This window comes from Camarhynchus parvulus, chromosome Z (assembly GCF_901933205.1).
Source record: "Camarhynchus parvulus chromosome Z, STF_HiC, whole genome shotgun sequence".
Lineage (NCBI taxonomy): Eukaryota > Metazoa > Chordata > Aves > Passeriformes > Thraupidae > Camarhynchus > Camarhynchus parvulus.
The window spans coordinates 15920220-15934229 of NC_044601.1; the positions used below are offsets into that span (position 1 = coordinate 15920220).

Sequence of the window (14010 nt, forward strand, 5' to 3'; positions counted from 1 at the left end):
GTCACTTAATCACTTACAAACTTCCTGAATCAACCTTGCAAGCTCCTGTGATGGAGGCAATAGCCTTTGCAGGGAGTCTGTGTCAGCAGAGCGGCAAAACCATTTGCTCAGACTTTCCTAGCCTCTGCTCTTTTCTGTGGTGGCCAGAAGCTCCCAGCCCATCTCCCAGGCTAACATTCTCATTTTCCTTCCAGACTGATCAGCCAGTGCAGCATGTAGAAATATGGAAGGATTCTAAAGCGAAAAGGCCAGCTAAATTGTTCAGTCCTGCAAAAATTACTAAGAAGAAGTTCATTTCTCATCGCATGTAAGTGGCTTTATTCATCCATAACTCTGCTTGGAACAAACATAATCTTCTCCTGCCTAATCTGGTGAGCACCAAATAAAATTATATTTATTAACTGTGAACAGGTAGGAGTTTACCTTGCAGTTAAGCTTTGCAGTGAAAATTTATAAGGTCAAGGCAAACTGTGGATCTGTAACCAAATAGAAGTTCCTTCAAAATATTCTCCCCACTACCATATTTCAAACACCCTTACTGCTGGCTTGACTCAAAACCATTGTTAACCACCCAAGCTTACTCTCCAATTATGCCTCTGTGAAGGAGATCAGTGATCCCTATGGGTGAACCTCATCTGCACAGCTGGAATGAAAAAACCCTACCTCTTAATTTAAGCCAAATTAACCAAACCCCCTTGGTTCATCTTTTTTTCTTCTCCCCGGCCAGAAAGAGCCTCCACAAAGCCACAGAAAGTCATTCTTACCTCCATTCTGCCAAGAGGCACCAGATCCAGGAATTGTGATGAACCAGGAGAAAGAAGAAATGGAAAAGACATCAGTGACACTTCATCACTCCCTCTGAGATGCATAGTCAAGATTTCCATGCTAGGAAATGTGTCTGACAACTGTAAGCTGTATGAAAAAAATGCACCTAAATTCTGTTCCTTTGTTTGTATCTTCTTGTGGGGAAGAAAAGTTGGCCAACACTAAACACTGTAAAGTGAGAAAGAATGAGGAGGAGGAAGTGGATTGTTGATGGCAGTGCTGGCTGAAGTGGATTCTTGCACCATAAACCCACTACTTTTATCCTGATCCTTTGGGTCCCATGTAACCAGCAGGTAGCATCCCGTGTTTAAGCCACATGGATATCCATTACTTCAGGCAGCAGCTGTAAAAAGCAGGAGAGGCCAGGGCTGGGGATGCAGTACCAGCACACAGGAGTGGCCCTGGCTTGCCATGCCACAGGGAGTTGGGCAGCGCCAGCACAGGGAGGAGGCACTGGGCATCAGCCAAGGGCCAGGGCACCTCTGCCCTTGGAGCCTTGTGAGCTGGGGCAAGGCCGAGCCAGACTCTTGCTCAGGTCTAGGGGGCAGTTCTCCTCCTGCTGAGCACACACAGACTGGAAGAGTATAACTTCCACTAGCCCCAAGTACCTGTCCACCCCACTGCATTTGTAGGGGACACACTTGCCTGGGCTAAAAGCAGAAGTGGGGATGGGAAATACAGCACCAGGTGGTGAGTACATTATGGAGCAGAGATTACTGGTAGGTTTCAGTGCCCAGTGTAAGAAAGGGTATGATTATTTTATCAAGAAAGCAGAACCTAAGGCACAGAGAGATAAACAAGTACCTGCCTGGTTAAAAGCAGAACCAGGGCTACTATCCCATATCCAGTTTGATTCCTCTTTCCTCTAATTGAATCCCCTTGCCTGTCCAAAGAGGGACAGGACAAGCTACCACCTTTCTCTCCATATGACAAATGCTGTTAGTTAGCTCTGATAGAGGTATTTCTCCTCTTTGGAAATTAATTTTCATATCTGGGAGACGTCTCTAAGGGAAGAGATAACTTCAGGCAAGGCATGGTACTACTCTGACAGCAACCACCCTGCTTTCTGGATGCCAGCCCCTTGTGAAGCTGAACTGCTTGAAGCTATTTTCACTTTGCTGTTAGATGATACCAACGCTGGGTCATGGCCACAACTTCCTCCATATGGATGAACTTACCAAGTGTGCTTCTGGGACACAAAGTACAAGACAGCACCAAACATTCAGGAAATGACAGCTATGCCTGTCTCCGAAGTGAAAGAGTATACGAGGAAATAGCCTGGTGAAGGATGTACTCAGACTCAAATTTAGGCCCCCACACACTATCAGCTCTCCAAGCCTTCTCCTCTTCCACCGCAGTACTCCACATCCCTTTCCTCTTCCCCAGCAGGAAAGGCTAAAAAAATTAATGGCCTTTTCTTTCCCTGCATACCTGAAATGCTGATGGTTGCTGCTGCTTTTGCGGCTCCAAAAGTTTTGCTGTGCTTGTTTGTGGCAAGACAAGTGAACAGGCCAGGTCGGGTGACATACACTTGCAGTCTGGAATCAACCACTCTGTCCTTGACACTTTCTGCTATCGACCCCACAGAAACCTGAAAGAGAGAAAGCCCAGCTCAGTAATATTTCTAACAATGACACAAACAGGCAAACCAAGGAAAAATCTATGAGACAGAGTCCCAAGCATTTAAATTAGCAGAGGAAGATGTGGTAAGGAAACAAAAGTGGCAAAGACCTAAAGCTGCTGGTGTTACTTTGGTGCTTTCATAGCCACCAACTTCACACACAGAAATAAATATTAAAAGATCTCTCCTATTTCACACTTCAGCAATACTTTTGCAATTAGGTTTCAGTTCAAGAGGATCATAGTCACAATTTGGTTTATGTAATTGAGTTGGCTAATTACTACATGGCTTCTTGTGGTAGATTGTTTGCCTCTTCATGCCTTAGGAACTGCACAAGTTGACTTTGTGAACATCTGCTATACACAGGAAGAAAAGAAAATAGTTTGGAAGTCATTGATTCTGGACTAGTATAACCACTGCAATACTTTCAAAGCAGTCATGAGCATAGAAAGTGCTCTGGCTACAATGCATTAGCAGATACCTGGTAGATTTTCTTATCTCACAACTAGAAATATGGAAGGGGCTGAAAATATTATTATTTTGGCCAGCTCTTTTCCCAGATCAGTAATTTGCAGTTAAATAAGCTTGAAGCCTGCTGATTTTGGCTGGTTGGCCTTGATTTACCATCAAGTCTTTCCTGCCAATATGGCATTTATTAAAGTAGGAGAGCATGGTACACACAGACTCTACCTTGCAAAGCCAGTGGAAGAAGAGTGTTGCCTGCTCTGACCTTCACACTGATAAGAAGCATCACACATAATTCAAGTGAGGTATGTTGCCTGGAGACCCCCTAGGTGCTGCCTGACTCTAAGGACACTGCAGATTTTCTCCCTGGATTCTCCCCAGCAAAGCACTCTACCTACACATGTAACTAAGACAGAAATATCAATCTGACTCCCCTGGAGGTCAGTAAAAATTTGTTTTCAATTAGACCTTTCAGTGAAATTAAATACCCATGAGTATTGACAGCAATTGAAAAAGCAAGAAGGAACTCATCAATGTTGTAACATGTCTTGGAAGCAGATTGGATTCTCAATGAAAAGAAAATGCTGAAAAGAATATATTTGTTTTGCCTCTCTCAGAGTCAGCTTAGACTTGTGGTGAGAGAATGTTCATGGGAAGAAATCACTAAATAATCAGACCAACACAGTTTGTAAGTACTGCACCAGGTATGTCAGCCACTGTGCAAATGAAGGGACCAGGGATATATTTGGCCTTATAACATGAAGTCAGTTCAAGAGGGTGGGAGCCCAGGGGATATTTTTTCACAGATATGTCTTTTGTTACAGAGCTGCTCAAATTCAGTTTTAGACTCCTTTTCTCTCCAGAAACCAGTCAGCACTTAAATGGTGCAGGGACCTTCTCAGCGGGAAGAAGGTATTTCCTACAGGCCCCCTATTTCTTCGAGCATCTTGGTGGGATAGGTGGCTGCTTGCCACGAGCAGCTTTTGCTAATCCAGTGTTCTCTCCCTGCTGGTTCCTCAGGCCTCAGGTGTACCACATCTGGCAGCACTGGATTGTGCCTGCTGAGAACAGATAACTGGGATTGCTCCTTCCAGCTTGGGACGCAGGAGGGACAGATTGCTCAAGTTACTGCAAGCAGCGCAAGCAGTATGCACCATGTACAGGGGAAAATCACAGGCAGTGGTGCCTAGGACTTCCACACTGGCCATCTGTTTTTTCCTTTACTGGAAACTTCAAGATGTTCCCTTGTGTTAATTGATTCCCTTTCCTTTTCAACCACATTTCCTGAGATTTTGTTTCCAGGAGTTCTCTTTTTAGTGTTTAAAACATCACTTGAGCTACCAGGAAATTAGAGACCTCTTCATATCTTCACACCTGGCTCATTTATTCCTGGATATGTGGAAAACTACATTATAAGGTCCATGATGCCCTATGGTGCATAGCAGGAGGAAAATATATTGTGTTTCTAAATAGGTAGGCCAGGCAGCTGCTGCACAGAGAAGTTTCCATCCTCCTCTTCCAGGGAAGCTCAGTAAGCTCAGCAGACTCCTGTTCTTTGAACCTTGGGATAATTACAGGTTGGTGTTCAGAAACCATAATGCCACAGGCAGGCTGCATCTTCAAATGACTCACCCTTGCTGTGAACCAACCCTCAAATTCACCATGTCCCATCCACTGGCTTCCTGCTGACTCTCCCAGAGACAGGCTCTCATTAAGGTTTCCTTGCCATATTTAAAGTGAGGCAATCAGGTGCACTACCCTCCTGGGACTGGGCTATGCCTTTCAGACAGCAATGAGGCAGAGCAGATATGACCAGTCAGGCAGTGGCCCAGGCAGGGCTGAGCATCCTGTCATGTACCTCAGCTCTCTGTGGGACCCACTCATTGGGATCTCAGGAGAGCACAGGTGTGTGCTCTGGAAATATATTGCTCTTTCTAGGTACCCCAGAGTCCTGCAAAATGTTTCATTCCCAGCGGGGAAGAAGTCTTAAAAAAACACCTGCAGTTGTCTCAAAGTAAATATTGTCAGAAACCAACAAGCACCCCAGGGTGCAGAGGCTGATCTGATGCCTTTGCTGCTCTGCCTAGCAACACTGAAGGAATATAGAAAATTAGCCCTAATCAGACTGGAGGACATAATAAGGTATAGAGGAGGCAAGGAAGGCAAGACAGCCTGCAGAGTAGCCATGGGTCTTAATAACGTTTTAATGTGTGGAGAGAGGAGATACAAACCAGGATGGTGATAGCCCCCTGAAGTAAGAACCAAGGGGATTTATTGGTCCTCCGGACCAGCAAGTCCACAGGAATGGTCAGTATTAGCCTGTGCTCAGGACTCGGGGCTGACAGGAAATCCATGAGAAAGAGCAAAAGCAAATTGCCAGCCTGCACCCAGCAGACACTCCACCTGCCTCCACAGAATCATGCCCTGGAGCTCACATCCTTTAAAAAGCTGTCAAAAGACCAAAGACAGTATAAAACATGTTCATCTTGAGCACATGAAGACTAGAGAGAAGCTATGGCCGGCTTGGGCTGCGGTGCTGCCATGACTGTGTTTCCCTGCTCACTCCCACACAGGCAATATTAGGCATCAAGTAGGTTTTCAGTTCACTGAAATGAAGGCATTGCAACAGCCTACACACAGGCATGAAAGCCAGGCAAATTGAAAGCAAGCACCCATATTAAGTGGTCAGGATCATTAGACCACAGAATCTTTCCTATGAGACACAGTGGATTTGCATCCCTTGGTGCCTGCCACTGGAGAGGGTGTGCCTTTCTTAAGAGCATGTTTCTACCCAGGGATAAATTCATGACATATTTCACATCATCTAGGTCAGCCTAGAAAATTTCATATCTATTATCGTCTTCAAATATCCTGTGCATAATGTGGTTCCACAGGTATTTGACCTCAAAACAGTTTGGTCTATCTAATTCCGTGTCATATTTGACATATTTGTCAAATATGCAATTTTGCCTCATTATTGTTACCACATTATTAAAAAAGGAAAGGAAAGATAGCTACAGAAAGACACAATGAAGTCCTAGAAATTCTGTCTTGGAGGATGGTTGGAAAGTTCTAAAGCACTCTTCATCTTGGGCTTTTTAGGTCCTAACAAATTAGATAATACAACACCGTGGATAAGGAGGACAATGTTTTTCCAGGGAAAACTGCAGCAGACAGATGATCTGGACTCAAACAGTTTGAAAACCAAGGTGCTAAGTTAGGAAGGAATAGAAACCACTGGTGCTGACTACCAGCCCTTCCAGCTGACAGCAGTCCTCCAGTGCCAAAAGCATAAAAAAGAGGCACTTACAGCTTTCCCATTTTCCAGCCAGGTGACAGTAGGGACTGGAAGGCCGGTCGCTGTGCACCGCAATGTCACCACGGACCCAAAGGTGATGTTTTGGGATTCAGGAGCCTTCAGGATTCTGGCAAACACTGTAAGAGAAGACAAAGGTTCTAGTTGAACAATAATGTAAAGCTGAGGCTGGTGCCTGGGTGTACTCCCTCCCCAGTGGGTCTTGATATAAGTCACAGCTCCATTAATAAAAAGTAGAGCATAGAATAGGCTTCCCTTGAGGAGGAGAAAAAAAAATTTAGTGTGGTTACATTCTGCACCTTACAGACCAAAAGTTTACCTCTGGAAATTTCTGTCAAGTCCAAAGCCTAGAGGAAGTAATGTGCAAGAAAACCAAGAGGAAACTCTTCCGTAGCATGCAGATGGAACAGCTTATGGCAAAAAAAGCAGCAAGTCACCATGCTGCCCTGCCCAGGTTGACCTGTGAAATTTTGTCTGAACCATAAAGAACCACCAGTATGGATATGTGCCATGAAGGTTAAGGGTCAGACAAACATCTCAGTCTGATTGCAGTGATTAAGACTTGCCACAGAGTGCTGCAAACACTGGCATTTTCCACACAACAACAAGCTACCTTGAGGGGAAATGTCTAACATCAAGCATCAAGATGTGAGAAAATGGCTGGCAAAAACTTTAGGAAGATGAGATTGCAGTGGAAAAGTAGATTTTTAAAGTGGCTTCTCATTTCTACAGCTCTTGCTTCTTTTGTGGAACTATGGTTACTGGGCACTTTGCAGATAAATGACATATGCATTCCCTTCACCCACCCCCCTTCCGTTGTTGTTGTTTTTGTTGTTGTTGGGTTGAGGGGGGGGATTGGGAATTGGGCAAGGGGGAGGACTGTTGGCCATGAATAACAACTGAAGTATTTTTGCTGAAAACTTATTTTGGTCCAGAAACACAACCCTGATGGTCTTAACAAGCTGCTGTACTTGGACCACATGGAGAAAAGCAGAGAAGAGAAACTTCCCACCTGGAACATTTGAGTTCTGACCTAAAATTTTTAATGGAAACACCAGAATGTCTGTACGGAAGCAGGCTCAAAAACACTGCTATTTCTTACTCAAATTTCTCATGCTTAGTGAGTTACACCTTCTAGACCACACAGTAATGTCTAAAAATCTCCATCAGAAACTTTAAGAAGCAGGGAAGTTTCTCTTTGTGTTGTCAGAAAAGCCTGAGATCTTGTTTGCCACTTTTATCTGTGTGTTTCTCCTTACCAACATACCTCACCACATCAGCATCTTCTGTTTGCCCTGTTCAGAATTAGAGCATCTAAGTGTTCCCCTTAGTGTTTCTAATAGTGTCCCCACTATTTGGGATGGGAAGGCTTTGTCTGCAAAATTTCAGTTGAACTGGAAAAAAGTATATGCTTTCCACATAGTCCTTCCACCCAGTTCTCAGCTAGTATGCAGCTGAGGTTGGTTTTCACAAAGAGCCTAAAAACAGCTTTTGCTCATAGATAAGTAGCAATAGGAGTTAATCTCAGCATGGAAACCTTTTTGCCTTTCAATAAACTCTTGGGCAGAGGCTTTCTGGAAGATTAAGTTTAGTGTCAGTTAAGTGAAAATGGGGAGAAGATAAATATTATATTGAGCTTCTTAATTCTTCTGCATGCTTCAAGAAATCCCACTGTCTCTGCTCAGTGCCACCTGCCTAAAGTCAAAGCAGAGCAATATCAGGCTTCTGCACCTCCTTACCCCTCAGCGAGGCAGCAAGTATGAAGCTCCATCAGTAATAAGCAAAGCTGCAGTCGCTGGCCAGAAGCTTTTCTCATGAATAATAAATAAAATGAAACCTTTGTCTGAAGTTTCACTTCAGGCCATTAACACCAGATGGTTATGAATTCGACCCAAGTTTTGCAGGCTAAGCTCATAATTATTTTTATACTTCATTTGGAGAAATACTAAACTTTGGGGCCTGCCCTCTGGCAGCAGTTACATTCACATGGCTCCAGCTGAAGCCAGCATCTTCGCTTCCAGAGTTGGAATATGGCCCTTAGTGCTTCTCTTGTGCTGCCCAGTATGCTGCTGGGACCCTTGCCCACCTGATGCTGCTCTCTGACTCTGCTGCTCAGTTAAATTAATACCAAAGTGACAAATTACCAGCACCCAGTTAGCTGCTGCTGGACAGTGGCATATATGCCCTCCTCTGTACTAGCTGGTCTCCCAAAATCTGCTAGGTTCTTTCAGCCAGGAGGAAAAAAGACACACTTTGAAAATGGCAATAGCACAGGCAGTGTGCAAAGCCACAGCAAGCACTATGGCTGGTTCAGCTTATGCCTGGCATGGTGCCTGTGGGGAGGTCAGAAAGCTGCATTCCTCTTTCCAGGGTCCAACCATCAGCACTGATCACTGCACTTGCTTTAGTAGCCCAGCACACTACTAGGTAAGCAGTTGTCTGCCACCATAGGTAAGGTAAAGCATCAGGCCATTCTAAAATCCTAAAACACCAAATACAGGGATTAAAAAATCCAGCAATAGCTCCTAAACACTCACATTTTTCCAGTGGTAAGTACTGCAGGGAGGGATGGCTAAATAAAATTTTGCCTATAAGGAACTAAGCTGATTTCCAAAGTGTGGAAGAAATGAAATTCCTTCTATCCCCAGTGCTATTATGTGCATTTTTCAAGACCTTCAGAATTGAAGTTACAGATTTAATTCTTTAACGTTTCAGATACTTACATTTGAATGCTTTCAAATATTTTATTTAAAGTTTAGCTATGTACCTTAAGTATGTAGCTGTAGATGGTATTTCTGGAATAAACTGGTGGTGGGGGGGAGGATTAAATTATTTTATTTTCAAATGAGAAATTTCCTGGGACAAGGACCAGACTTTACAGGTCCTAAGAGGTTTTGGAGCATGGCTGATCAGCCAATCCAGGGACATATTTTCCAAAGGGCTCTTAATCACTTTGGGAAAGAGTATTAAAAAAATAGTATCGCCCTATTTCTCAACCACATAATCTGTGGGTAGATGATCAACACATTGACATAGCTGTCAGACTTCAGTGCTGTGGGAAAGTCAGGATGGGTTGCATAAGTGCAGCCAGTGTCACCATCCACCTGTGCAAAGCAGGGCAAGAACACCAGGATGAGTTTAGGGTCCATTTTGGCAACTGCATGAGCAACAAAATCTGTCCTGTATATAAATGGCAGAACACAGACCCCCCAACTATGATTCTTCTGGCCCCTCCCTCTCCTCTCCCACCCCCCAATTCTGCAAGTAAAGACAAGAGGCAAAGGCAAGTAAGAAATGGAAAATCTGGCAGTAGTGTACCTGGCAGGAAGAGGTGGGTGAAAGGCAAGAGGAAGGATCAGGAAATAGGAATAAATGTTTGTAAAATTCACCTTTTTTGGTGGGCTCAGGACCTTTTCTTGTTCTCAATTTTCCTCAGAGTGAAAATTTCCAGCAATCAGTGATTTCTAGTACTTCCATTACTGGTCTGTCTTTTTCCACATCCTCCTGAATTTGGATTTTTCCTTTGCTTGTTTACCTACATTACTATTACAAGGTTAGCAACATTCTTATCAATACCCCTTGGCTCTCTGCACTGGAATCACCCACAGGCATGCCAAAAAGGCAGCTAGGGAAAGTGGGCAAAGACAGCTTAATTTATTTATTTATTTATTTCAGTGGAAAATAAAACAGAGGAGCTGTAAATGAAATCCAGACAGCAAAAAGCCAAGACAGCATGTCAAATTTCACTCCCAAGCCCCTTAATAAATGTATTTTTTTACAGCCTTGGTAAATGATGTTCTGTGCGCTGCAGGGCTTGCTAGGAGGTATCTGTACTGTGGCCAGCTGCTCTCATTTCTGAGAATTACGTAACATCATCCAGTCCAAACAGTAGAGCTTTAATTCAGTCACAAAATTTTTATACTATAAAAAGATTAAAGCAGCATGCCCACCCCCCTTCCTCCACATTGAATGGCTAACTCTTTCCAGGTGACTTTTTTTCCCCATTGCCTTTGATTGAGCTATGTTTAATTTCCCAGGTTTGGGGTCTGGTCCCGCAGTCCTGGCAGATGCCTGCCCTCAGTCTGGGTAAAGCCTATTTTTTTTTAAAGAAGGCTGGATTTGGCCAGTCACAACCAGACAGCTGTGTAGGTGGCCTGGAGGCATGCTGCTGCTTTGAGGAAAGGAAGTGATGCCCAGAGCACCAGTGATGCTGTTTGTTTTTTGCCTTTTTACGTTAATATGCTCTCTGTATTCTTCACACATATATTTGTAGCTCTGCAGCCTATTGTACTAGAGGCTGGTTTTCCCAGTACTTTTCCATGGCCTTTTCCTAGGCAGAAAGACAAAAGAACTTGCAGAGCTCCAAGCCCTGGGAGGTGCATGGCCCCTCTGCTATCTTGGTTCCTCCTGGGAACCAAGGCCTACAACAACTCTTTAGGACACATTTCATGGACAAAGGCTGGCTAGTGCTGAGTGGGGGACTCCAGAGAAGGGGCTTGACCTGGGCAGGGGGGAATTACATCAGCTATTGTCCTCTTAATTGGTGCTTTTTATCAATTATGCTAATTTCCTAAAACGTATAAAAATGTACTCATCCTTGGGAGGGTGGGCTTTTGTGGACATCTTTCCATAACTGCCCCTGAAGGTCTTCAAATAAAGATCCTCTCTTATATTACCTCCTTACTAAAATGATCTTGAGTTTCATTTCCAGGTTGGGAAAAAGGCAACCCCAGCATCAGTCAAGCACAAGTTTTGGGATGTGGGGTAGGTTGCTTTTTATCTAGAAGGCACAGTTTCTTTGGTGAACCCTGTATTTCAGAGAGTATGAGAAACACTTTCCCATAAACTTAGCCTGTCAACATCCACAGGTGTTCATATCCAAGAGTTTGATGGCAGAGTTCTGGCATACTGTAAAGCATCTGCATCCCCAATAGTCCAAAGCAAGGTAAGGCCACCAGGAGTTAACTTTGTGTTGGCAACTGCCTGGTAACATTCCCTTCCCACTGCAGCCAAAGTCTGTCTCATACATGAACCAGACCAATGTGCCCATCCTCCCAGATCTGATATCTCAATGTGCCTCACTTTCCACAACTGCTTTGTATTTATAAATGAAAATTTGTCATTGCCTTATCAATGAAAATTTATCATGGCCTTTTGGGTGCCTGAAACCAGGTCTTAAGCATATTATTTTTTTCATCTAAGCTGCAGAACACAGTGTGTAAAGGCAAATCTTGTGTTTACAACACATTTTCCTTTGCATCCAGTGTTGTGTTGAGATCCAATGTGTCTACACTGCTGCTGGAACTGGTAAACCACATATTGTCTTGGAAGGTTTCCAGATATAAATAACCTGGCAAAGACTTTGCACTGTGCAAAATTCATGTGTAAGTACTTAGCTAAATTTCAAACATTTTTTGTTTGTGTTTGCCAGTGTTCCCATAGGTCTTTTGTACCTGAAGGGGGAAAGGTCATAATTATTTCTTGGACTTTGCTTACAAAGCCATAGAAAAAATATTTCTTCTTGCTAGCTGTATGCTGTGAAGAGCCAGGAACTTGTGCCACTGTGATTTTTGCCAGTGAGATGTCCGTTTGTCTAACTTCCCATTCAGATCCATTCAGCTCATAACTATTCACTCTTCCTGACAAGCCTAAACCAGGCAGTCAGGGAGAGGTAAAAAGTGGAGGGACTACCATTTCCTTCCCACTGGTGAGAGATGAGGGAACGTCTGACAAATACATTTTAAATACATAAAAACCTGCAGCATTTGTGTCTTCTAACATTACCTGCATAAAATGAAAAAAATTCTTGAAATACCAGTGCCAAGAACAGACCACACACCATGCTCATGGATCAGCAGTCACAGAGACAGTCACACCAAGCTGTGTGCAGCAGCTAATCACATTCCAAGAACCAGGGCTGACCAGGCAAGATACAGTCTCTGCAGCTGACATGACAGAACCAAATCCCACCTTGGAGAACATATTCTCCAGCAAGGACAAGGAGACAAGGAGTCAACCACTCCTCTCGCAGCAGCAGCAACAGCAGCAGCAGCAGCTTCTGAGTGTGGCTTAGCACTTTCAAAATGGGGATGACTTAATAATTAAATCCCAAGATAACTGCAAGGTCAGTTTTACTTTGATCTCCAAGTATTTCTTACCTAAGTTGCAGTACATATCTTTTTTTGTAAGCCTACCAAGTAAATACAAAGAGGAGCAAAACAGCTCCAGCAAAGCTGATATGAGACACTTCCATTTACCTCTATCAAATTGCTTACCCATTTTATTTAATCTCTGTATAAACACGTTTATTGCTACAGAACCATGTGTATACAAGTTATCAAAACAAAAAAAAGTACATACACACTGTAGGAAACACACAATCACTCTACTATTTCTCAAGGAGCAGCGCTATTATGTATGGGCCCCAAAAGAGCAAGGTGAGGAAGAGCTGTAAGCAAGCTGTAAGCAAGCAGTACTTCATCATCCACTGACCCTCACCCTTTTATTGTGGTAACCCAGGAGGATAAGCCTCCAATGCATCTGAAGCATCTGCATTTTGTACACAATGGCAAGATGCAAGTTCTTCTGGGTCCTGACATATTAATTGGGAGACTTGGGTCTTGTAGTCGTTAAAGCATCATGCAGCACAGGCTAGACTCCACAGCAATACATGGACACTCAACCTGGAGTCTGAGGCCATGAGGTGGGCACCAGAGACAATTCAAGATCTGTGTGAAAGGAAGATGGAGCAAGGCACAACATCTCCATCCTGAATCATATGCCTTCAGATTCAAAGCTCTAGTGTCTGATATAAAAGAAAATTTTTCTTAGCAAGGCAATAAGTTTTCAAGCTAACTTTATTTTAGGGTGGACTCCTAGATTTATGGGTGGTAGAACAATTTGCATTAGTAGAAGGAGTCATGTGATGGTAAATATATCAGCCACTAACTTCTCAGCTGTGAAGGACTTTACACTGCATGTAGATGTCTCTGGAATCCTACAAGGAGACACCACAAATACACAAAGACGTAATAACCAGGAGTAAAATGTAAATAGATAGCTTATATCCTGTGTGACTATATAAAACCTGTTCTCTACAAGTGTTCATCTCTATATACAGAGCAAACACTAGATTCAAGGACAAGTGAGGATAATGCGTTCAAATTACTTCCCAAGGAAATGAATGAGGAAATTCTTCTCATGTCATTACTGGTCTTATATTTGTGTTTGGTTTCTTTGAGGGAAAGACCCTTTTAAACCTCCTCATGATCTGTCTTGTCTACAGTACAGAGTCATATCAGGTGCATTTATCTCTGCCTCTACCCACTACTGAATATGAAATTGGAAAGGAAGCTCCCAGCTTCCCGAAGTCAAGGAGCAATTCCTTTCCTTGTTCCACTCATGATCACGACCCATCATGACTGCTGCCAAGGCTACTAGTCTGTGCGCACATATTGAAATCATGGCTATGCATACCCAAAAATGAGATAATTCATGCATCATCCTGACATCTGGTCTTCACCATTAGTATTAGCAATACAATAAATTTAATTACATATCATGTGATAAGTATTCCCTTCTGTCTAGTTTAAAGTGCTGCTCAGTACCTGCTAAGATGTTCCTTGGTTTGGGGACAGCAAGGAACCTGTTCCCTGCTCACCTTATCCATCACACATTCTTGATTTTTAGTGTTGAAAACTCATCTAGTTCCTCCTACAGCAGAGATCCATCTCTTTTCCAAATTCTCAACTCCCTATTTGATATACCCTTTTTGTGAGGGTCT

At 43.3% G+C, this 14010-nt stretch overlaps 1 protein-coding gene across 1 annotated transcript in view; it reads right to left on the reverse strand.

Annotated features, from left to right (window-relative positions):
* MUSK (muscle associated receptor tyrosine kinase) overlaps positions 1 to 14010 on the reverse strand; it is a 58004-nt gene that overhangs the window by 24566 nt on the left and 19428 nt on the right. The window contains exons 6-8 of the mRNA XM_030968562.1: positions 6222 to 6346; positions 2257 to 2416; positions 765 to 771 (exon numbers count right to left, since the gene is read on the reverse strand). Of these exons, the coding sequence (XP_030824422.1) occupies positions 765 to 771; positions 2257 to 2416; positions 6222 to 6346 (292 nt within the window). The remainder of the gene's footprint in view (positions 1 to 764; positions 772 to 2256; positions 2417 to 6221; positions 6347 to 14010) is intronic.